The sequence below is a fragment of the Ictidomys tridecemlineatus genome, chromosome 2 (genome assembly GCF_052094955.1).
Source record: "Ictidomys tridecemlineatus isolate mIctTri1 chromosome 2, mIctTri1.hap1, whole genome shotgun sequence".
NCBI classification, from domain to species: Eukaryota; Metazoa; Chordata; class Mammalia; order Rodentia; family Sciuridae; genus Ictidomys; species Ictidomys tridecemlineatus.
Window position 1 is genome coordinate 219,021,415 of NC_135478.1, and position 25,653 is coordinate 219,047,067.

Sequence of the window (25,653 nt, forward strand, 5' to 3'; positions counted from 1 at the left end):
GCAGGTGAGCATTCTGTTGGAGATTGGGATCAGGTTTATTTTTGTCACCAGATTCTTAAAAGGACCAGTAACCTCTAAGTAGTTAAACATCTCAGCATTATGCCATGGGGATCGGAAGAAGATGTGGATTTGGCTTTTGCTATTTTCTTTCTCTCTAAGCGTACCCTCTAATGTACTGTGCAGAGTGCGCACGAAGGTCAAAGTGACATCTGAAAGGGCTTTGTGAGCCATCGCAACCCCTCATCCTCTATCTTCAGGATGTGGCTCCTCTCTTTCTCTCTCTCTAGTTCTTTATGTCTGATATATACTTTTCCCTGAACAACCTCAATATCTACACTGAAAAGTGCACAGAGTAGAGTTAGGTGGAGACACCATGAAGAGCAGAAACAAACCTTCTCTGAGTACGTACAGTTGAATGCTGGTAATCAAGGTTGTCTCGCAGACAAGTTCACATTCTAATCACAAGCACCCATCTGTTCTTTCAGGGCTCTGCGTTTTGCTTTAATCCAGTTATCTGTGTCCATCTAGATGGCAAGGAAGCTCAGTACATTGGAAGTCCTTCTGTTCGTCTTCTTCCTAATTGTATTGGCTGTAGATATCCTCTTGCTGCTGCTTGTGTTGGAGAAACCTTCAGGTAAAGGAAATCTGGTGGCTCCTGGGTTGGAAAGAGGGGTAAAGGAGGTCACCCTTGGGTACCAAAGAGATCCTTCTATTCCTTCTCCACATTGCAGCATTCAAAACACTTAGGCACAATTAATTGAAGTCAATCTCCAAGATAAGTCTTTTTTTTTTGGCTACTAAATCTTAAATGTTAATGGTTTTCAGTGTCTTCCAAGCTCCATTTGCTATAATTAAAGGATGAAAAATGCAATCTACATTCTTAGCAAATTTTTTAAGCCTACAAAAGAGTATATTGTATCTGATCTCTAAAACTTACCCTGTACAACTAAAATGTTACACATATTTATTAATGTGATTTCCTTTCCCCTAATGTGTGTCAAACACCATTCTATTTTTTGCTTCTATGAGTTTGACTATTTTAAATATTTCACATAGGATAATGCAGTGTTTGTCCTTCTGTGATTGGCTTATTTCCTTAGATAAAGTCCTCAACTTTCATCCATGTTGTTGCATATTACAGGATTTCCTTTTAAGGCTCAATAATATTCTGCCACATCTTCTTTACCCATTTGTACTTCAGTGGACACTTAGGTTGTTTACAAATGATGGCTATTGTGAATAATGTTGCAATAACATGGAAGTGCTGATATATCTCCAAATTCCTGACTCAAGTCTTTTGGATGAAGACTCAGGAGTGGGAATAAAGATTCCTATGGTAGCTTTAGTTTTTAATTTTCTAGGAATCTCCATCCTGTTTTTCATAGCAACTGTACCTCCTTGCATTCCCAGCAATGGTGGACCAGGGTTTCCGTATCTTCACATGCTAACCAAAAGTTGTTGTCCTCTGTTCTGTTTTGATAATCACCATCTTAACAAGTGTGAGGTAATATCTCCTTACAGTTTAATTTGCATTTACCAGATGATTAGGAATGTCGAGCATCTTTTCACATGCCTGTTGGCCATTTATTTGTATGTATTCTTTGGATAAATATCTGTTCAAGTTTCTAAGCCATTCGTGCCATTGAGTTTTTTGAATTTCTTTTGTCATTTGGAAATTGACTTCTCGTTGGATATATGGCTTATTAATACGTTCTCCCATTGCTTGGGTGACCTCTTCACTGTGCTGATTAGTGCTTTAGTTTGGCTCAGTCCTGGTTGACTATTTTTGCTTTTGTTGCTTTTTTATTCTTGGTCATACAGTGTTAAGGAACTTTCCACATGTTTTATTCAAGGAATTTTATGGTTCTGGGCCTTATGTTGTCTTTAATCTATTTTTAAAACAGACATGCACACACTAGTGCATGAGTCAATAGGGATAGTGGAAAGGTAGTTGACACCCATAGTAACTTCCGTGGCCTGAAGGTTCAGGGGAGATCCAGTGCTCTGACTGGTTCATGGAGCCCACAGACCCAGTCCTACTTAGCTTGTTGTTGTGTAGGAGAAGGGTAAACAAAGTGGATAAAGCCTAGAATATGAGTAAATTTGAGCAGTTGTATATATATGTCTTAAGGGGCCAATAATATCTTCCCTGTCTACATCAAAGTTTATTAGAAGTGAGTTGAACAAAACCAAATGTAATCCAACAAACAAATGATAAAAACAAAGGTGTAGCACATTTGTATATTCATATGTTAAAATAGGAGGTTGGATTTCTACCTCATAGTATACATGAAAGTTGACTAAATATGGATCAAAGACATAAATGTAAGACCCAAAACTACAAATCTTTAAACAGAAGACATGGGTCTGAATGTTTGTGTCCTTGGATTAGGCAACAGTTTGATAGATGATATATAAAGCACAGTAACAAAACAAAAAATAGGCAAACTGGACTTCATGATACATGAAAACTTTTATGCTTCAAATGACAGTATAAAGAAAATGAAAAAATAACCTATAGAATCAGATGCATTTGCAAATGAAATATCTGATAAGGGCCTAACATCAGGGATACATAAAAAAATTCTACAATTCAAAGCTAAAAGAAAAAAATGTTAAATGAACAAAAGATTTAATATATATATTATATATATATATATATATTTTACAAAAGATCTACAAATGACCATAAAGAATATTTGACACCATCAGTTATTTGGAAAACATAAGTTAAAACATGATATTTCATTTCACATATACCAGGATGATTATAATAAAAAATTAATAACAATTACTTTTAAGGTCACAGAGAAGTAGTAATCCTCATACATCACTCTTAGGAGCCACTTTGAATAGAAGTTTGGAAGTTTCTCAAAAAGTTAAGGAGAGAGTTAAACATAAGATTTACAAACTTCACTTTTAGGTATGTAACCAAGAGAATTGGAAATATGTTCACATACTTTTGCATGAACATTTATAGCAGAAATAAATACATGTATATATAGTAAAAAAGTAGAAACAACAACATCATATCAATTGATGTCTAGAGAAACAAAATGAAATGTGTTATATCTACTTAGTGGAGTATGATTTATCTGTGAAAATAAATAAAACACTGCTATTTGCTATAACATGGAAGAACTCTGAACATTACACCAAATGAAAGAAGCCAAGAACAAAAGGCCCTTGCTTTATGATTTCCTTTGTGTAAAATTCTCAGAATAGGCAAATCCACAGAGAGAGAATTGGCAAGTGTTTTCCAGGGACTGGGAGAAAGGGGCATGGAAAGCCATCCCTCATGGGGTGACTCCTCCAGGACAATGAACATGTTCTATAATTAGATAGAGCTTGTTGGTGGCAGGACTTTGTAAGATATTAAAAGACTATTGAATTGTATGCTTTAAAACAGACAATTTCATGGTACATGATTATATATCTAACAATCAAACCAACAACAACAAAAGAGAAAAAAGAAGACAAGTATTTTTAGCACTTGGAGAATTGTTAAACATTGTATGTAAACAAGGATACCAGCTACCAATGACGTTATTGACGGAAGAATTGACTGAAAGTTTGTAATTATGCCACCTTTCTTGGAGCTGTGAACAGACTACAAATATTCAACTTTGTCCTTTAATTTCTGTGCAGATTCTTCATTTATTCCAGTGTGCCCAGAGATCTCTCAGTCGGAAAGGATAGACTGCGCACCTGGACAGGCGGTGACAGAGGTCAGAGAAATGAGGTCCCCGCTGGGACCATTGGGTTTTATTTAAAAGAGATGTTAAGTGTGGAGAGAGTGGTGTGAAGTGGCTTATGGGTCTGCAATTTGCTTGGAGTTCTTTCTTTTCTTTTTTTTTTTTTTTTTGCCTTAATGATATCTACAGGAACACTGAGGAAGTGAGGAAAGCAGAATAGAGAAAAGAGAAGTATTGGAGGAGATAAAATCCAAAACCCAAAGTGGAGGGAATTTACCAATGTTAAATGCTTTGTAAGTGTGGTTCCAATGTGTACTCTTGTGTAAAGGTTAAATGTAGGAAAGGTAGCAGACTACAACAGTTACTATTATGGCATCATGTAAAAATGTGGATGTGTAACCGATGTGATTCTGCAATCTTTGCAATGTTTTGAATAATCAATAAAAAAAATAAAAATAAAAATAAATAAATAAATAAATGTTGTTAGGCTAGCCTACATCCTCCTTGAGAATGAGACTATCAACCACATACAAACCATGGAGCCGCTTCTAGAACAAGGTGAACTGTTTTAACAAGAGCCTTCTGGCACTGTGACACTGGCAACAGAGGTGTCAGTGAACGTGTGTGGCTTCCATGACAATATCAACTCTGAACCCTGCTTAGTTGAAATGTGACTTTGTCAAGAAGGCCTTATATATTTAAATTTTATTTCTTTACCCTGTTTTCTACTTTCTATATCCCAGAACATCCTATAACATTATTAATTAAAACCACACTAAATTGGGGGGGTTAAATTAAATAATATTGACAGCTTAATGGTTTTGATTCTTCTTATTCTAACAACAGAACATCTCTCCATTTCAATTATATATCTAATATATCTCTATATATTAATAAATATATGAATATGGACATATACATATGTATGCCTTAATTGAATTTTATGTTTCTCTAAATTTTCTTTGATATGAATAATGAACTTTTCCTTATGTATTTCATATTTTTAGCTTCTAGTGTAAATATATAATTTATTATATTTTCTAACCAATGCTTCTTTTATTATGATACTTCCTTTCTTACTAATAGTTATTTTATATGTATTACTTTAAATTTAAATATTTTTAAATCATTTTTACATATTTCTATTATATTTATTATATAATTAACCAACTGAATATTTTCATTGTTTCTAGAAAAAAAAATTGTAGTTCTTTATTAGTTTTTCAATTATATCCCTGACAAATAATGATTTTGCTTTGTATTAATGCTTATGTCTGTCTCATCATTCATATGTCCAGCTGCACATTCCAGTTCTTCCAGAGTAATATAAATTAAGTGCTGATGGTTAGCAACCTTTATTTATGCTTGAATTCAATGGAAATTTTTTACATGTAAAATATAGAGCATGATGTTGGCTGCTAACTTAGGACAATTGCTTCATTTTTATTAGGAGTCCTGTTTTTAATAGTTCCTTTAGGAAGTGAAAAATGGATTTTCTTTCCAGTAATCTAATATTTAAATTTTCAAACATACAGAAAAAAATGGAAAGAATTTCCCACTTACATGCCACCCTTAATATTTTGCTTTGTTTTTACATCTATATTAGTATGTCTTATACTTTATCCATCAATCACCTTATTTTAATGCATTTGAAAGTAAATTCCAGAAGCCATTTCACGTTTCTATAAACTTCTCATCACACATAGCTTTAGCAAGAGCTGAATGTTTGATCATAATTTTTGTCTTTAGATATTAAACTTACATACAATGCAAATATAAAAAGTTTTACAGTTCACACACTTTTAGGACAACTTGTTGAGACATTGACTACACCCCTGTAACCCAAATATCTGTCGAGATGTGGGATGTTACCATCACCACAGAAAGTTCTCTCCTGATATCCCTCAGTAGTTACTCCCCCTTGTATTCCCTCCATCTCCACTATAGCTTTCTTTGTTTTGCTTGTTGCATAACTTTGTATAAATGAAATCATACTTTGTAAAATCTCACCCAGCATGGTTTTCAGATTTGTCAATAGTGTTATGTATACAGTATTAAATGATTTGTGTTGTTGAGGGATGTTCCATTGAATGAGTATACCACAGTCTTTTAACCATTCTCCTACTGACATATACTAGAATGTTCATAGTAGCACTATTAATATTTTTATGGAAAATATTATATACTTCATCTGTTTTCAAATTTATACATTTGGAGTTGAACTAAATAAATCTTAAGCTCAACATTATTTTTATGAGATTCATCCTGTTGTTGGGAGAAGTTAAAGATCTTTCATGCCTTTTGCTATATGGTATTCCATTGTGTGAATACACCTCAATATTTTTATACTGTCTACTTTTGATAGGCGTTTGTGAGTTTGCATATGAGAAGCATTTTAATAGTGCTGCAATGAACAGTATATTATGTGTCTTTTGGTGAATATGTGGAAGGATTTCATTGGTTCTATACCAAGAAATGGAATTTTCCATTCATAGGGATATGTACATGTTTAGGTTTAGCTGATATTGCAAAATAGCTTTTCAAAATATCTATGACAATTTACATTTCCTGTAACAGTATGTAAGAGTTCAGTTGCTATGTGTCCTAACAACTCTTGATGTTTTTCTCCTTCATCAATGTAACAATTCTGTAGTTATAATTTTCACATCCTTCAATAAGCCTGAGAAAAGATGAATAATTTCATTAATCATGAAGGATGATCATATTGTAATGTTTCAATTTTTGTCCAGTTTTTTTTTTTTTACTGGGCTACTTTTGCTTATGCTCTGTAGTTATTTATGTACTCTGGACACAAATCTTTTGTTTTTAAAGACATATACCTTATTTTATTCTGTGGGTTGTCTTTTAACTCTCTTAATGGTCAATATTTGATGAAAAAATGGTTCCTAATTTTAATGTAGTCCATTTTGTCAATTTTTCAGTGGCCAGTACATTTCATATTCTATTTAAAAATTCCTTCCTGCTTCAAAGGGAGTCAGGAAAACATCTTTCTGTTTTTCCTCTAAGAACATTATTATTGTTTTTTTTTCAAATTTAGATCTTTAATCAATCTAGCATTTGTGTATGTGTTTGTGTGTGTGTTTGTGTATGTGTGTATGTGTGTATGTGTATGTCAGATAAGAGTCCAGAAAAAATGTCTTCTTGAATTATTTTTAAATATATATTTTTTATAGATGGATACAATATCTTTATTTTGTTTACTTATTTTTTACGTGGTGCTGAAGATGGAACCCAGTTCCTCACATATGCGAGGCAAGCACTCTGCCCCTGAGCCACAACCCCAGCCCTCTTCTTGAATTTTTAACAGATCCATCACCAATTACTAAAATGACTGCCATACCTTCTCTTTTTCATTGCAGTAACATCTTTCTGTAAATTATGTTTATATATGTAGACTTGCTTCTGGAATTCACTTTGCTAATTTTTTGATTGTGCTTTGGCCAATACAACACTGCCTTAGTTATTAAAACTTTGTAATAGCTCTTGATGTGTGGTCTTGTAAGTCCTCCAAATCATTTCTATTTTTCTTCAATAGTGCCTGTCCCATTCTCTGGCCTTTAAACTTCTGAATACATTTTAGGATCAGCTTGTCAATTTTATCACAAAATAATTTGATTGTGATTCCATATATGGAAGAATTGCAATTTTTACCAAAGTCAATAGTAAAATCCAATAATTTGATATAGCTTTCAATTTATTCAGAGTGTTAATTTTGAAATTTTTGGGTTAGACATCTTTCACTTTGCCTTCATATTTTTTAATAATTTAATATTTAATTCTGTTAAATGCTATTTTTAAATTAAAATTTCTGTTTATCTGTAGTTTGTTTATATTTTAAATAGATTTTTTGAATATTCATCTTGAAACCTGACATCTTAAGTTTGCTTATGAGTTATCTTTATTGGTATGTCATATCTTTAATGATTTTTGAAATAGTACTGTTACCTGTGAATGATAACAATTTCAGTGTTTTTGCCAATGTATATTCCCTTTTCTTCCTTCTCATAGCACCAAATTTTGTTTTTTCTTTTTCAAACTCTAATATGATTTGAGATAGTATCTAAAAGTCACCATTGTGGGTTTTAAAAAATGAAACTTCCACTAAAAAAAGAAAGAAACTTCTAGAGGCTGTTATCTAAACATAAGAAATATCATTGTAGTAAAATACTAAATACAAAAGTGAGCTTTCCTGATTCCAGAAGTTGGCAATCCATCATTCACATAGCTTCAGGATCTATCAGAGACTCTCCCGAAGAAATGCTTGCATCAGAAAGAAGTTGGACTCTATAATTCCAAGTCAATTTCCAATTGTTAAATTCTATTAGTCAATGATGTCTGATTGAAATATAACATGACCTCTACTTGGAAGACAGCTGGAGAATATTCTTTAGGAATATTTGGTGTTAAGGCAATAATAGAGAGACAAGGAGACTTTTGAGCTAACACAGTAGGGAAGGCTGAATTTATGACAGTCTCTTGATGCCGTGTCCATGGAAATTAAAGAGAGTGCTATTGCTTCCATCTCTCTCCCCAAATAAATGAGGAAGAAATATGGAGTTTGAAGGATTGGAAAATAATTGTCCCCATGGTTTGACCTTTGGTGTCTGGGACTGACAGAAGGATATTAGAGCAGATTACACACAAAACATTATCTGAGTGTTCATTGCTTTTTATGAGGTTTATAGACCTTGAAACAATTTATGGCAATGAAACTAACCTTTTGTACTTTACAGACTTCAGTTTCTGGGTGGCTAAGGTGTTCCATCTGTCTCAGTCTTAGGGGAATCAGTTATCCAACCCTAAATTTTGTCTCCATTGATATCCTCAGCCATTTTTTTAACTGAAAAGAATGAGGCAAAAATACCAATGTTATGTATGGAGAATTAATAAGTACTTAAAATGATTGTATGGTAATAACATGATTGCTTTTTCATAATAGTGTGAAGTGTTGATTTAAATTATATTTGTATCATGGCCTTTCAGAGCAATTCAGATGTTGGCATTTAAAATATGTGTAGGTTTACCTTTTTCAAATGAATAGTGTTATGACATACTCTTTTTTTTTTAAATAGAACAATCTAAACTAAATACATTCCTTTACTGAGAAAGACTCAGACATTATATTTATGGACAGAATATAGCAGGGAAGTTCTTTTTTTAACTTTTTTTCACTATTTTTTATTATTAGTTGTTCAAAACATTACAAAGTTCTTGACATATCATATTTCATACATTTGATACAAGCGGATTATGAACTCCCATTTTTACCCTATATACATATTGCAGATTCACATCGGTTACACAATGTTTTCTGTCTCCAAGTCCTCTTCCTGGAGTAGGCTGATAGTTTAGTGTGCTAGCTTCCCTTGATCTTCCTGTACTCACTGTTCTTACTCAATGTTCTTGGTACAATTTATTTGTGGGTTTTCCATCTATCATGCATTTCTGCTTTCTCTGCTTGGAGTAACACTCTGCTCTTCGCCTGTCTAACTCCTTCTGGTGTTGTAGGACTGGATTTAACTTTGTACTATTGATAAGCCATTCCCACTCTACTCTCAGCCTACTGCTCAGCTCCTAATAAAACCCTATTGGAACACTCAACTCATTGCTATTTTTAATTGTCTTGAGTTACCACTACACTGTAAGTTTTCTGGAGGCACAAACTTTTAATCTTATTTATCTGGTAAGAGTTTCTTGTCTAGGAGAAATCAACATTGGATAACTGTATAAGTGAATAAAGAATAAATAAGTGAATGAATTATGATGTATCTTACATTCTCTTTAGAATAAGAGATTTTATAAATGAATAGGCAAATATTACTCTCATTCTTTCATTTTTTATAATGCCAACTCTTTGTTATTTTTACAGGAAACTTGCAGATGGCAATATAAATGCTGCTGGAATTCTGCAGCAGAGACCAATGTCCCTAGGTGCTTCTTCCCCAGAAACTGGGGCTATGAAGTCATCAGGGCCCCAACAAATACAAGCACAGGTAAGCACTGTCCTGATGTGGCCCCAGAGAACAACTCTTTATGGTCCAGATAACTGCGAAACATAAAAGCTAAAAGCCTCTTTCTTGCTCTTCATTTCCCACCCTAGGGTTTACTGCCCAGTTGAGAAAGTTGCCGTCCCCGTCTCTGTTTGGAGATGATGTCACCAATGCCATCCTCACAGCTGAATTTCAGACAGCCAATCGTTTTCGTTTTAAGGTTGGTTTGGGAGTTAGCATTGAACGCATTCCTGAAGAAAGCAGTGCTCCACCGTGGGTCCACTCCTTCCTCATCACACACCATGCAAGGTGCAGAGACAGAAGGCACCTCCATTCCTCTCTGTAGGAATCTTTGCATGGGGTGTGAAGGCTAAATTGTATTTGACAGGGCATGTGTGATTGGGTGATTTCTTCTCACAAACCAGGAACCATAGAGTCGGGAGTTAGAGGCTATTCTCATGGAGAGCTGTTTGAGAGGCAATGTCTTCTGTAGTTCTACAAGGAAGTAGTCTTACCTTGAACTGTCCTTTCTGTTTTTCTTCTGACAGATAACTGATTTCAATGCGATCCGCTATGAAGTCCCTTCTGAAAACATCAATTTACTTAATGACACTGCTGATATCTCCAGTTTGAGCTACCATGTAGAAGTCACTGATAATCCCTTTAGCATCAGAATAATGAGGAAGAGCAACAAAAGAGTCCTGTGAGCTTTTTTGATACTCTTTGTACATCTTTGAAGATAGTGACCCAATATCAATTATTTTGACATAGTAAAATGACTATGGCCTAGAAATATGCTTGAACTTCAAAAATCTGCAGAATTACTCTAACTAATTAAGAATGGAAATCTAACATGACCATAGAGCAAAGAATACTAAAATACAATGCATTAGTTTGCTGAGTTACATGATATATAAATATATATATATATATATGTTTATGGTTTACTTGTATTATGAAATAGGGAATTTTATTATTTTGGATCATTATTCATACTGGAACTTGAACTTCATTGTTTATCATTCCAAAGTATTATTTCCTGTGAATCTCATTATCAAGCAACTACCAACATTTTGAGGGTACATCACAGCTAAACTGGAGAATATTTAAGAACCAATGTCAGTAAAACTTGTATTCAAATCCTTGCACTGGAAAACCAGTCAGCCATCTGACAGAAGGCAGAAAATCTCATCAGCATCAGTTTCCTTGTCCATAAAGAGGACCAAAATATCCACTTTTGCTAAGGGAAATGAGATAATATTTATAAAGTATCCAGAGTAGCATCTGTCATGCAGCAGGTGCACAGAAATGTAAGGTCACATTTCTTCTCTTTGCCCAATGGTCCAACCTGAGCCCCTGGTGTCCCATCACTATGTTCCATTAGATTCAAAGAAATAGAAATGCCCTAGAAAGGTCTTCAAGGTAGCATGGGAGTTGATAACGCCTAAAGCAACTGATCTCTGAGGTATGTGGAAAGGAACAAATAGCTTCTTGGCAGAGAGAAGCGGGAGCTTCAGCGAGTCTCACTTTCCCTGTATGGCCTAGGTTGGACACAAGCATTGGGCCCCTCCAGTTTGCCCAGCAGTTCCTGCAGCTGTCTTTCCGACTTCCCAGCACCAATGTGTATGGGCTGGGGGAGCACGTGCATCAACAGTACCGCCACGACATGTCCTGGAAGACCTGGCCCATCTTCACCCGGGATGCCGCCCCCACCGCGGTGAGGTCCCCTTCTGCCTGGTCATTGCTCACAGTCAGGGATGTTCTCCTTCCTCCCCTAAAAATGGTCTACAGAGACAGCTGTATCTTGTCTTGTTCAGTTTAGATGTGTTTGTGTTGAGGAATACCTGTTCATGAGGTTATAAAGACACGATTAGAAATTAGTGCAATTAAAAATTTTACTTTTAATGGAAAATGCAATTTAATGATTGTATTAGAGCTCACCCTATATGGAAAAATACCTTTGCAACTGCCTAGCTTTAAAAATTTAATATCTAAAGAAGAACTTCAGCAGGGGCCATTCTTAGTAAGAACTTGTGAATTAAAAAAGTCTATCTTGACAGCTTCTGTGTTGCTAGTGAAGGTGTGTTCCAGAGACAGCAGTGTTGGCATCACCTTGCAGGTTGTTTGAAATGTAGAGCTTCAGGCCATAAAGACCAGGAGACCCATTGAATCTGAATGGGCATGTGAATAAGATCCCTGGAGAATCACACCCATAGTGAAGTGGGAGAAGGGTCATTCTAAAATAGTGTTTCTCAAGTTACCTGGAGTGAAGGTTTACTTTCTTTTTCTTTTGTTGTTGTTAAACCAACAAGGGAAACACATTTGTAAAAACACAATTTAAAGCATTTTTGGAAAATGGAATAAAAATTTCCAAAGATATAAAAATTATAAGCCTGAATTTTAAATTGAACAGACATAAAATTATTCTTTTTAGAAGGCAGGGGGGGCAGGGATTAAACTCAGGGACACTCAACCACTGAGCCACAACCCTACCCTATTTTGTGTTGTATTTAGAGACAAGGTTTCAATGAGTTGCTTAGCGCCTTTCTTTGGCTTTGAACTCAAAATCTTCCTGTCTCAGCCTTCCAAGGTGTTGCGATTACAGGCATGTGTTACTGAGCCTGGCCATAAAATTACTCTTAAATCTCTGAAAAAGACTTTCTAAACACTCATTTTTATTTTTGTATTAATCTTGGTAAGGTGCCAGAGCTTGGACAATAGTGAGAAGCAGTGGTGAATGGAGGTGGTGTTGAAGCCTCCCTTGTGCTGATGGTGGTCCTGAGGTCTGGGCAAGAGCTGCATGCAGGTGGAAGTTTGGCATAGGGTGCTTGGGCTGATGTTTCGCAGTTTATATTTGCAAGAGATGAACACATCAAGTAGCTCATCAACTTGCAGACCATCTGCCCATATGTGATGCAATGGAAGCAGTACTCTTACTGAACTGAACAGAGAGGAAAAATCAGTGGTTGACACTTGACACATCGACTCAAACGTTTGGTCAAATACACTGATACCCTGAGCATTGTGCCAAATTTGACTTTCTACAGCTGCAATTTTTTTTTTATTTTTTTTTTTTGTACACGGGATTGAACCCAGGGGTGCTTAGCCACTGAGCCACATTCCTAGGACTTTTTATTTTGAGACAGGGTTTTCTAAATTGCTTAGGGCCTTGCTGAATTGCTGAGCCTCAAGCTTGTGATCCTCCTGCTTTATCTTCCCGAGTCACTGAGATTACAGACATGCACCTCCGTGCCCGGATGAAATTCTTAAATTATTTAGTTACAGATTAAATGAAATGTGTGCTTTCCTACACACGACTCCCCCTCCTTCCCTCCCTCGTGGCCTCCCTCTCTTCCTATTTCTCTCTCTCCTTTTCTTCCCTCCTCTGGCTTTCCCCCCTCCTTCCAGCCTTCCCTATCTCTCTTTTTCCTTTTCTTTTTTCTTCTAAAAAATCACTTTTTACTTGCTTCAAAATTTTTAAAAAATGTAATCTGTATTCTCTCCACATGTTGATGCTATCAGCCTTCATCGTCCTATTGATCCTCTCTATTTAGCAAATCATACTGGTTTTCTTTCTTTTTCTTTTTACCATTATTAGTACTATTGCCTCATACTAGGGGCTAAGATTTGTGACATTATCACACAAAGAATGTCTGTAAAACTTTATGCATATTATAATCTCAACATTATTCCTTTTATAGCACAGTTATACATGTAAACATTATCTGTTTTTATATCAGCTCTCATCACCACCCTTTCTGTCAAGATTCAGTACCTCAGTCTCTTTTATTTTTTTTAATTGTTACAACCTCAGAATTACATATTATTTTAGAAATATTAAAAAACAATTGGGCATTTATAAGAAATTCGTAATGGCTCATAACACCATTTCATCCTGTTAAAATTTGGTATAGATCATAGCAGATTTTATATAAAAGAATCTTGATTGAGGTTTAATTTATATTCCATAAAGTTTACCTATTCAAAGTACAAGTTAGTAAGTTTTATCACATTTAATGAATTGTACAATCATCATGATCCAGTTTTAGAACATTTCCATCACCCCTACAGGATCCTTCATGTCCTTTTAGAGTCAAGCCCAGTTCGTATCCTGGCATCCACACTAATCCCAGGCCATCCCTAATCTGCTGGCTACAGATTTGATTTTTTAAATTTTTCTAGACATTTCATATCAACAAAATTGTGCAATATGGTCCTTTGTGTCTATTTTACTAAGCATTATTTTGCAGTATGTGTCAGTGTTTCATCCTACCACTGTGTATGGTACAAATGGTACAGGTATACCATATTTTGTTTCTCCATTTGTTAGTTGATGATGCCATTCCAACAGCTTTTTGGTACAATACCACTCTGCATTAAGTATTGACCAAGCACGTGTCCACATGGCTTCTGGTTTTAATGTAGGGCAAGTACTCATTTTGAACATATAATACCATTACTTCTCTCTCCCTTTCCTGCTGACAGGGCATGATTAACCTGTATGGAGCACATACATTCTTCTTGTGCCTTGAAGACACCAGTGGTTCCTCTTTTGGAGTTTTTCTGATGAACAGTAATGCCATGGGTAGGAAGCATCTTTCTCTCTTCTATGGGTAGGAGTAAGTCTTAGGATGCTGCTTTTTTAAAAATGACTGTATGTTGAGATCACTGTTTGACAGAGACATCGTGATCTTAATGATACTTCTATTGAAACTGAGACTTGAAAGTATATTAATCTGCCTACAAATCCAGCTCATCCTTAAAAGCCATTTTCATTGAAAACTGCTTCAGGGATTTTCTTTATGGAATGTTTCCTTTTGATTGTCTGTAGATAACAACAACCATTGATAGACACATTCCAAGAAAACTTGCAGATTTCAACATGTGCCATGCTGTCTGTCTGCAGGCGACAGGTTGCATTTTAAGGGTGGTTTCTCATAGCTTGCCCCTAACTTACCCATAATCTTCCCCTCTGTGTTCTGGATTAGTGGTGAATTAATACGCATTTTGGTTATTTTTACATTTTTAATTATAGTCAAACTTACCCAATAAGATTTTCACAACATTTTCTTCAAGCAGAGCCGCTCACAAAACCCAGAAGTTTGATATTTTTATATGGCCAAATTAAAATAGAGTTTGTTTTTCCTTCTCTTAAACAAAACTTAATTCTTCCTTGCTATTTTAGTAACTTGATAGATTAATAAATTTCAACAATCCTCTAGTAAAATGAGCATATATGATTTCTATTGAGATTATTTTGGATGACTCAGCTATTCATACCCCAGAGAAAAGTATATACTCAATTCTAATAACTCTCACTTTAATTCTCTCAGAGGTCGCTCTTCAGCCTGCCCCAGCAGTCACTTACCGCACCATTGGGGGCATTCTTGACTTCTATGTGTTCCTGGGAAACACTCCAGAGCAAGTGGTTCAGGAATACCTGGAGGTACGACTTGGCATTTAGAGTTGTTATTTGTTGCTATTGCCTCATATGCTGGTTTAGATCATCAAGAGGAAAATAAGGGTTATTAGTAGACGGGATGGATTGTAAACACTGGGGTTGCAGTCTTTTATTGCTTATTTTCTTATTTTGATCACACTTATTGGATGTTTTCTGCATGTTAAAAAGGCACTATGCTAGGCTTGAAAAATGCAAAAATAAGTCAGCATCCTGCACTCAAGGCACTCATCGTCTATCCAGGTTGAGCCATCAATCACTCCAGAGACCAAAGGATAAAAGTGAAGTGTATCCAATTCCACATATAAAAATTCAGTGGAAAGTCATATGTAAAAGAAACTTTGCTTGCTATTCATATTTGATTCACATTATAGGATAGGAAGGAACTATAGATACTATCCATATGGAAAAACTCAGACATGGAAAGATAAAGTGATTTGCACAGGATGGCTTGTAAAGGTACGAAAATATGGTTCCCAGATGCCACTGAATTTATAATCAAATAAGAGAATATGATACATACAGCCTGAAATAATTATAATAAGGAGCACCTTATAATATATTCTGTGAATGAGGTGCAAATAAATTGTGCAGGAATTCAAAGGTATGAGAGAAAGCCTACCTATGTTAGAAGGCAGGGACTTTCAGGTAATAGTGTGAGACAGGTTAATAATTTTCTAGTTCCACATTCAATAGAAGTATTGTTGAGTTCAGCATGCTTCTGTTAGACAGTGATCTCAACATAGAAGTCTTTTCTATAAAAGCAACTTCCTAAGACCTAGTCTTTCCCATGGAAGAGAGAAAGATGCTTCCTATTTATGGCATTACTAATCTCAGTGTTGACTGGAACAACTTGGAAAGTTGGATTTTAATCATATTTCAGTATTTCTTCATCCACCTGCTCCTCATCTCATCAATCCTTATTTTTTTTTTACCTTAGTATACACTACTATCTGACATCACATCTGACACATTTATCTCCTTTGAACTCTGTGAGGGCAGAAACTAGGCTTGCTTTGTGACATTATAGTCTCAGTGCTCACACTAGCCCCTACCACATTATAAACTCTGATGAAATATTTATGGATTGAAGGACTACTAATTGCTTTCCCCCAAAGATGACACCATTAGGCAAACATTTTCTGAAAATCCTATCATTTTTTGAATTTGCTATAATTGGGAATACATTTAGATGCTTAAGTGAAAAAAGATATGAGCTGTGGAATTTTGCAGATTAGCATTAGGAGATTGCTCTTGGCTCTGACATTTTAGGATCTGAGGACTTTAGAGAAAATGAAATGGAGCTAATGCATCCGTTCTTGAACTTGGCACTACCAAATGTTTATTGTGAGGCTTAGACACTGCTTTACTTCTCTTTCCAGCTTGTTGGACGACCATTCTTGCCTTCCTACTGGAATCTTGGGTTCCAGTTAAGTCGCAGGGATTATGGTGGCATCAATGGGTTGGAAGAGGTTGTAGACCGAACTCGTAAAGCTGGGATCCCCTATGTAAGTTGGCACGTCTCTTATCATGTATTTGACCCCATCTTTAATTTTTTGCATGAAATTCAGCCTATTAGGAAATGATATAAAAATGGCTGATAGAGAGGCAGACCCACTGTCAGAAATTTGCATGCTGCATCATCCATCATCACGGTTGGTTATAACATTCCTAATATATTCATTAACAAACATTTCAAGAGCACCTGTGACATGTCAAGTATTCAAGCTCATGGGTTACCGAGCTGAACAAAATGCAGTTCCTACTTTCAACTCCTTCCAATGCCTTATGGCATGCCTCTATCAGGATGAGAAAATAAAACTGGAACCTAAAAGCAGCTGCCTCTTTCTGGAAGGACATATTCACTTCTAGGAGTTAGCCAAAACCTGGAAGATCCAGGATTATTAAGAAACATGGCTTTGTTACCATCTAGGGATACTGGATTCATTGTCTCTGTTCAGCAGGGAATTGAAAGACAGAACACAGAGGTAGTAAGAAAGAAGTAGGTTTATTGCAAAAATGACAGGAATCAGGTGGGGGAGTTTTGGACTGTTCTTTTATGGTCTCTGGAATTTCCTCCTTCCCTATCTCCTTTCCTGTCCATGCTCTCCTCACTATTATTGACTAGTGCCCCCTCTGTCTACACATCTGTTTTAGTTTTTCCATTGGATCCCCTGCTTAAGAGCATGAGTGAAGAGGTGTCTGATTGGGTCCCCCAACTTGGGTCCATGAGTACTTTTGTCAAGTTAGGAAGCTGATGTCATCCGAAGACCCTCTCATGCTCCTTTGTTCTGGCTCTGCCCCTGACCTCTGCACTCCCCATCTTTGCCTGGCTGCCTAAGCCCTTCTGTATCTCCCTCAGCTTTGGTTCCCATGATTGGAAACTAGAGCTGATTTCCTTCCCATCAGCTTGGTGGTATTTCCTAAGTTCTAATTGGCCAGTGTTACCTTTCAGGATGTCCAGTACTCTGATATAGACTACATGGATGGAAAGAAGGATTTCACTATTGATGAAAAGGCTTACCCTGATCTCTCAGGTTTTGCCAAGAGGTTACATGACAATGGCCAAAAATATATAATTATTATGGTATGTCAAACACTTACCTATTGCCTAGTATTTTCTTTCAAAATGCAAAGGAAATTTATAAAAATAATATTTATATCTTATTTCTTTATTAGAATCCTGGTATCCTGAAAGATCCTAACTACAATACATATAAAGATGGAAGACTAAAGAGAGTATGGATCTTGGAGAACAATGACTTTGCTGTTGGGGAGGTAATTTCTAATGAAAGAGTAAATTATAGTTAGTTTTGGGGAACTGGTATTTTTGGTAATGGGTAAAAGTCCAGCTACACTATTGCTTATTTTTTTAATGGCTTTAAAGGTTTCCATCATCACTACTTTTAAACCAATACATGTACTAATAAAATGATTAAAATTCTGAAAGACGTAAAATGCTAGCTGATGCATAAATATCACTGATAATTAAGAAGCAATGTATCATTACAAAAAACAATTCAGTTACTTGAAGTCTTCCTGCCTCCAATTTCTACCTCTTTCCCAAAATAATAAATTCAACTACAACAATAGATCATTGTGCTTACAGGTTAATGTGGAACCTATCTCAGGTAGTATATTAATTTTTACCAAGCTTCTACATAAAGCCCAGGCTTTATTCTAAGGTAGTAGTTGCAGGAATTGAAATAGAATGACTCCTCAGGAGCCTATTTTAAAGACATCTGACTTTCTGAGAGAATGTACTTTAAGTCAAATCATGATGTGACTTTTATCCAGTTATGTGGTTGTCAACCCCAGGTGATTGGATTATCTGAGAGTTATTAAAGTTAGAACTCTCGAAAGTTCACGTGAAGGCAGTTCCTGCTTTTTCTGAGTAGTTGACTTTGTAAAATTGTCTTCTCAAGAGTTATTGATGGCCCCTTCTTCACTCTGCTCACTAGATTCTTTTCATTGACTGGTAATTTACATGAGTTGGCTGAGGCAGTGGAGGTAGAAGTGGGTAGAGGTGGCTACCCATGCCCTTGTTTAGAATGGAGCTCACTTGGCCTGATCTCCACTCAAGGCTTCTGTTGGTTGTTGCTCTGCCAAACTACTTGCTTCCTGGAGTCCAAAATTATCTGAAATTATTACTTGGTTTCCATCACCTGCAACAAAAGTCCAAGAGCTCAATCCACTGAAAGTGGGTATTTCCATCGCCTACCTTGTGTATGAAGAATTCTTTACACTTTTATATATATATTCATTATGCTGCGTGAGTTTAAATTGTTCCTAATTGCCAACAAATAAATGTAGTGGGAAAATCAGCAAGGATGTTGCAAAAAAAAGTTTGGAACCTATTAAATCAGAATGTTCAGTAATTTAGCTATGGTTATATCTTTTTGCCTTCCATGGAAGACACTTAAAGCTGCTTTCAAATAGATGTAGCTAAAACAGAGATAGGATTAGGAATATTTGTCAGGAATAAGAGGCATAAACTTTACTCAACTGTTTATAAAATATTGTTTCTATGCAAAAATTAGAATATTATTTATAACAAAATTATACAAAGGGTTTAATATAACCTTTAATTAATAATACATTAAACATATTCAATTATTCTCTTTAAAAATATCCTATAGTACTTTTATTGGTTTATCTCCCAGTTGGCCTGACATCATGAAATTTTACTTTTTTTTTTTTTTTTTACAAAAAGTCATATGATGGATTTTCACTTAATTGGTCATTTTTCCTTTCCTTTTTTCTTCCTCTGGCAACTTGTATGCATTTTTTGGTTTAATGGGCACTAGGAGAAATAACAAATTTTAATTCTAAAAGTAAGGCAATGTGGGTTTTCTAGTAAAATAAATAGTAGCCAATAAGCAATGAATCACTGAACAGCACATAAATTGACCATTCTCCCTCTTTGATCTCTAGGGATACCCTGGTCCAACTGTCTTTCCTGACTTCAGCAATCCAGTGTGTACCCAGTGGTGGACGCAACAGGTCACTGAGTTTCACAACAAAAGTCTGAACTTTGATGGAGTGTGGATTGTAAGTTATTGTTTTAGACCCAAATTTCCTTTGGAAAGTGGCATACCAAATTTTCATATGAATTTCTATCCTGATCTATAATAAAATAGTTTGCTTGACATACTGGGGTTCATGATTCTTTTACTTGATGATGACCACATACGTATTGAATCAGACTCCTCAGAACTCTGTTCTTATTCTGAATTAGCCACTATCTGGTTACTTCATTGGGGTAAAAACAGTGTTTTCTCATGGCTTTGTTGTTTTCCTCCATTTACTGTCTTTTCAGCTTAAAAAAGACTGTTTTATTAAAGGTTGTGATTTCTAAGAATTGTAGCACTGGCCCATAAAAATTTAATCGCTAGAAAATAATAGAATGAGGCCCTGTGTTTTTTATTAAAGAACAGTGGGGACATTTATTTGAAACTTGAAAACATCTGATATGATAGTGATATTAGACATTGCTTATTTTTAATTCATTTTAAAGAAATAGATTTGAGCTCAATTATATTCTCTCATTATTCCTTGCACAGTGGAGTAAAAAAAAACAGGGAAAATTATAACACAGAAGTGTTAGCCTATTTTTATTCTTTAAGCGTAGTAAAACATAACATCAATAGTGAAATCTTCACAATTTATAAGGCTAGGGACAGCCTTTGAAATGACATTTCTTAATCAATAGTTTGAAATAAACTAATACAAAGCTAAATCCAGCCAATCTCATTAGAACTGGACTGTCCTGAGAGAGGACCTAATCCAATGACTTAATTTCACAAAAGATATAACAGAGGCCAAGAAAAGTTGGGGAGATTATTCAAAATCCAAGAACCAGATCATAGAGAACCCCAGATATCCTGGTTTCTCATTCTGCATCTCCTCATACCTAATTTTAAATCAATAACATTGCCCATTTTGTGTGTTTTGTGTCTTTGAAGGAAATGGATGAAGTAACTAGCTTTCTCCAAGATTCTGGTCATACGTGTGAATCAAACAGCTTGAACTTCCCACCTTTTACTCCTGGTGAGTGTGTGCCTGTTTGCTAAAGCTGCAAACACGAAATGTGTTTAAAATAGCCTCATTGACACTCCGTGTGGTCATAGAAATTCTCTCTGGTCCAGTGGATCCCCAGACTTCCCAACCACTCTTCCACTTGTGTCTTGGTGGCATTGCTTTGTCTCCAGTTACCTTTTCACTGCCACAAGCCAAGGGTAATAGGTGGTGAAAAGTGTTGTCTGAGCCTGGTCCCTACCCTGGCAATCCTTCTACCCCAGAGTTCCAGATTTTTTCATCCATTAGCTGGTACCATTTCAGGCTTTGTGAGAGGTTTAGAACTCTCCAAGCACAAACTGCCTTACACTGAAGTAAAGCTGTAATTTTGTTAATATCCCCCCTTTCTTTTTTTCCTTCCCTCCTCCCTTCCTCTCTTTATCTCTTTCTCCCTTCCTTTTTCCACCCTCCCCACACCATTAGCAACAGCTTAAGACATCAGTGGTTTCCTAAAGGTTCTAGTTATAGGACTCATTTCCTTCAACACACTCTTCTGCCATGGTATCCTTTTGAAAGAATGTGTGTGTGTATGTGTGTGTGTGTGTGTGTGCGCACATACCTGGGTTTTAGGTGGGGGTGAGCAGTATACAGAATGCTGTGAAAACAAAGAAATCCCATTATCTCCACGTATTAATCAATAAATTTTGTTTTTCACTGACATCATACTCTAGTGAGGATGGATGGTTTGATCCAAGCGGTGATTCAGAGATCTAGTTTCCTCCATTGTCTGTTTTTCTTATCTCAGAGGCTTTTGTTTCCAGGTTCAAGGGCAAAGAGGAGAAAGGGTGGAGGGAATATTATGGGTGGACCTGGAAATGGGGACTACCCTATTTACCCAAATTCCTTTTCTAGAATCTGCTCCCAGCCTCAGCTTAACTTCAAGGGGAGGTCTAATCTTCAAGTACAATCTCCTCACATTCCTGGAAGAAAACATTGGCTGGGTGGACATCTGGACAGCCTCTGCCAATTGATCTTGCTTTGAATACCCTACATACATGCCTGCTGCTATGGTTTGGATCTAAAATGACCCCAAAGATCACAGGTTGAGTGCAGAGTCCTCAGTGCAACAGGTTTCAGAGGTGGAGCTTCTAGGTCATAATTGGTTCATGTGGGCTCTAGCATCAGTGTATTAATCCATTTAATCCACCAAATGGATCAATCCATCCATGACTTCGTGAACTAGTGGGAAGTGGGACCTAGTTGGAAGAAGTAGGTTCCTGAGGGCATGCCCTGGAGGGGCTTATCTTTTCCCCAGCCCCCTTGCCCTCTCACTTCCTGGCTGCCATGAGCTTTCCCTCACCATACTCTACTACCGTGATATTATGCCTCACCTCAGGCCCAAAGGAGTGGGACCATCTGACCATGGATGTAAACCTACGACACCATGGGCCAGGGAAAAATCTTTCCTCCTCTGAGTTGTTCTCATCAGATATTTTGGTCACAGTGGTGGACCCTCTGAGCTACTAACTAAAGTGAGCTCAAGGCTGATAGGCTGATCTCCTTCTTGGTTCCCTTTGATCACTGAAGGAGTAAAGAATTTTGAGGTGAGGAGAGTCTTGATGTCAAACCATTTAACCTACTGTAAAATCTATTCTTTGCTTCCCTAAATTCTTCTTTACTCTTTTCTGCTTGGTCTGTATTGCCCACCCCTCCACACACACACACACACACACACCTTTTTTTTCCACTGTGGATCAGCTTCTTAATTTTTTCCCCCTAACCTCTTAATCTTCTTGGCCATAGATATTGTTTTTCCCTTACTTAAAACCTCAAAGTATCACCTTCTGTTTGCTCTGGCAAGCACCCCACTTCCTACCCCTTGGCATTTTGTCTACTCACAATATGATCAGTCATTTTCCTTTTCATGGTTATGCAGCACATATTGGCATGATAAAGATACAGATGCAACAAGATTTCAGCCTAGAAAAATTCTAGTCTCCTTTTTTTTATTACTATAGTGGTTGTTTATCTCATTTTACAATCCAAGCTGGGCAAGAAATATGAATTTTTAAAATATTTTATAACCCAATTTAATATCTGACTCAAAATCTTGTGATAGGTTGGTGGGAAAATCTTAACCTCAGTCATTCCTTGTTCCATCACTTTCTGAAGTTGTACCTCATACTAAGGCCCTATATGTGATGAAGACTTCATAAAGGAAGATAAACACAGTCCTAAGTGTGGGTCCATAAGGAGAAGAAAGGGAAGATAGAGATTGCAGGCCATGACACAGTAAAGGCTGACCATTTTAGGCTTGGGAAAGGGAAAATACAGTAACAATGGAGATTCTCAGAGCCAGGATTTGGCTTTTAGTCATGAAACCACCCAAGTGCCATATCTAGCTTTTTGTTTTTAAAATGTGACTGGGGCACTCATACCAGTATATTTACACTCAACTCTCCTTGACTGAGTCTCTGCAGATAAACAGCGTGTGCTATATGTTTAATCTCAGATCAACCGCATATTGCTCTGAGCAGGGTTTCCAGCTACCTCCACTTAACACCATCCTTTATGAGCTCAGGGGAACGCAAATTATCTTTAATGACTTCTGGATGGTCAGTGTAGGCTCCCATTAGAAAGTGGTATTTAGGATAGAATTTAAGATCTGCACAGGACTCTGTCAGGTGGAAATTGGTGGGGAAGTTACAGCAACCAGGAAGAAAAACATTGGGTGACTATTTTGTTAAAGTTGATTGATGGAGACTTGCCTTACTGATGGGTGTTTTCCCCCCAGGTATTCTAGACCACTTACTGTTTGCAAGAACTCTCTGCATGGACACAGAGTTTTACTGGGGTCTTCACTATGACGTCCACAGCTTGTATGGCCACTCCATGGCAAGAGCCACACACTCGTAAGAACTCGATTTTCTCCCTCATTCCAGATTTGGGGAAGTGGGAGGTGGAGGATTTCTCTTGTGCTCCATAAGTATATTGTTCAAATATTGTTTTGAATATTAGTATATAGAAACTGGTCTAGCTGGGTACTTAAGAAGTTCTCTCCTACAAACCTTTGGTTTCTGTATCAGATTAATCTGGATTGCCTTATGGATCAGGGATTGATTTTAGCTAATAAAAATACAGGGTAACAAGATTTTACAGAGCATACTGAAATATTGTTTATGTGAAGTTCAGACTTACCTGAACTTATCTGAACAGACACACACACATAATGTCCACACCACCACAACCACTACCATCACCACCACCACATCAGCACCATCAGCACCACCCATTATGAAAGTCTGTTAAGGAGACAGGTGTGTTCTGTAAAGCATTCCATCCTTCACCCACTTTGCCACATGAATTTTATTAAGGATAACTTTGCAAACTGATAAATAGCCACTTTTACTCCACCCAATTTCTCCTTTGAAGATGATGAAATATAATCATTATACCCAGACAGCAAGAAATTTGGGGTTCAACTTAAAAAAACTTTAATTTTAGATTTTCAGCAGAGATAGGGAAACCAAAATGCTGGAAGGGCTGTTGGAGATCTTCCAGTGGCTCAGGGAAAAGCTAAAGTCTCAGTCTTCCTCTTGTTGTCTCTTGGTCTGGTATTTCTCAACGCTATTGTGGGGAGAAAGGGGAGGGGACTTTGATGTGCTCATGGGACATGTCTCAGCCTTTATTTGCTTCACTCAACTTTTCTGTGTCTGTGACACTTGAAGTCACAACTTCTCCTTTGAACCTGTTGTGTTAGTTCTTGAGACACAACTCTAGCTGGCATCTCTCTCTTTCCTGCTATTCCTTCTCACATCCGTGTCTGCATTTATCTGGATATTTTCTGTCTACTCTTTCAGGAATGAGTCTTAGAGATCAATCCTCAGACTTCTCTTTCCATTCTCTGCTAGCACAGGGAATTTATACCTTTCAATGGTTTTTGCTTTACTTTTTACAATCTATAGTTCTTTATGAGATTCCTCCTTGATTTTCAGACACAAATATCCAAAACTACCTTCTGACCTTCTCTACTTGTATATCTTATAGTACTTCTCACACCATTCACCTGGCTTTCTTCCACACTCTGGCTAATCATTTTTGAAACTCTTGAATTCCCTATCTTGATTGGTAGCAACACCATCCTTATCTCCAGACTCTCAAGTGAGAAACTTGGCATCATCCTTTTTCTAATGCCCTCAGAAGAAATCAAATCAGCTCTTGATCTTTCTATTCTACTTTTGAAACACTACCATAACCATGTCCCATTTTATCCCACAGCCACTTCTTAACTGAGGTCATCATCATCTCTCATGTAGATCATTCCACTTGACCTATGACCACTCTCCTTGACTTAATCCTTATCTCTAGTAAATTATCCTCTGCCCTCTCTAGAGTGTGATCCAAGGACCAGCAATGTCAGCATCAACGGGGATGTACTGAATGTGCCACATCTCAGACCTCAAGCTAGAACTTGGGAATCAAAATCTTCGTTTTTTTCTTTTTTCTTTTTTTTTTCTGAGAGAGAGAGAGAGAGAGAGAGAGAGAGAGAGAGAGAGAGAGAGAGAGAGAGAGAGAATTTTAATCTTTTATTTTTTAGTTTTCGTTGGGCACAACATCTTTGTTTGTATGTGGTGCTGAGGATCGAACCATTTGTTTGATAAAATCCAATCCCTAGTACAACCTGTAAGGTCCATCATAGTCTAATTTTTTTTTGCATTCTTTGCACTCATACTTTATGCTATGGAATATATTGCTGCTTGTTTTTCCCAACTCTGAATGCTATGCATTTTTCCATGTGGTGCTTGCACAGCACAAGACGGCCTTCCTTGTCCTATCCATTTTGTGAACACATACGTATCTATAATATCTCACCTCAGATGTACAACATTTCTATGAAAATGCTGTTTCTCCTCTTTTGTACTACATTGTCACATATTGCAATATGGTTATTATGCAACAATATTATATCATA

The 25,653-nt window shown here is 36.6% G+C and overlaps 1 protein-coding gene across 1 annotated transcript in view; it reads left to right on the plus strand.

Moving 5' to 3' along the window:
• The first annotated feature begins 528 nt into the window (after positions 1 to 528).
• Mgam2 (maltase-glucoamylase 2 (putative)) overlaps positions 529 to 25,653 on the plus strand; it is a 79,964-nt gene continuing 54,839 nt past the window's right edge. The window contains exons 1-14 of the mRNA XM_078027885.1: positions 529 to 634; positions 3,649 to 3,728; positions 9,586 to 9,709; positions 9,817 to 9,926; positions 10,255 to 10,409; positions 11,252 to 11,423; positions 14,192 to 14,291; positions 15,040 to 15,152; positions 16,547 to 16,672; positions 17,620 to 17,751; positions 17,844 to 17,942; positions 19,599 to 19,715; positions 20,630 to 20,714; positions 23,476 to 23,593. Of these exons, the coding sequence (XP_077884011.1) occupies positions 529 to 634; positions 3,649 to 3,728; positions 9,586 to 9,709; positions 9,817 to 9,926; positions 10,255 to 10,409; positions 11,252 to 11,423; positions 14,192 to 14,291; positions 15,040 to 15,152; positions 16,547 to 16,672; positions 17,620 to 17,751; positions 17,844 to 17,942; positions 19,599 to 19,715; positions 20,630 to 20,714; positions 23,476 to 23,593 (1,637 nt within the window). The remainder of the gene's footprint in view (positions 635 to 3,648; positions 3,729 to 9,585; positions 9,710 to 9,816; positions 9,927 to 10,254; positions 10,410 to 11,251; positions 11,424 to 14,191; positions 14,292 to 15,039; positions 15,153 to 16,546; positions 16,673 to 17,619; positions 17,752 to 17,843; positions 17,943 to 19,598; positions 19,716 to 20,629; positions 20,715 to 23,475; positions 23,594 to 25,653) is intronic.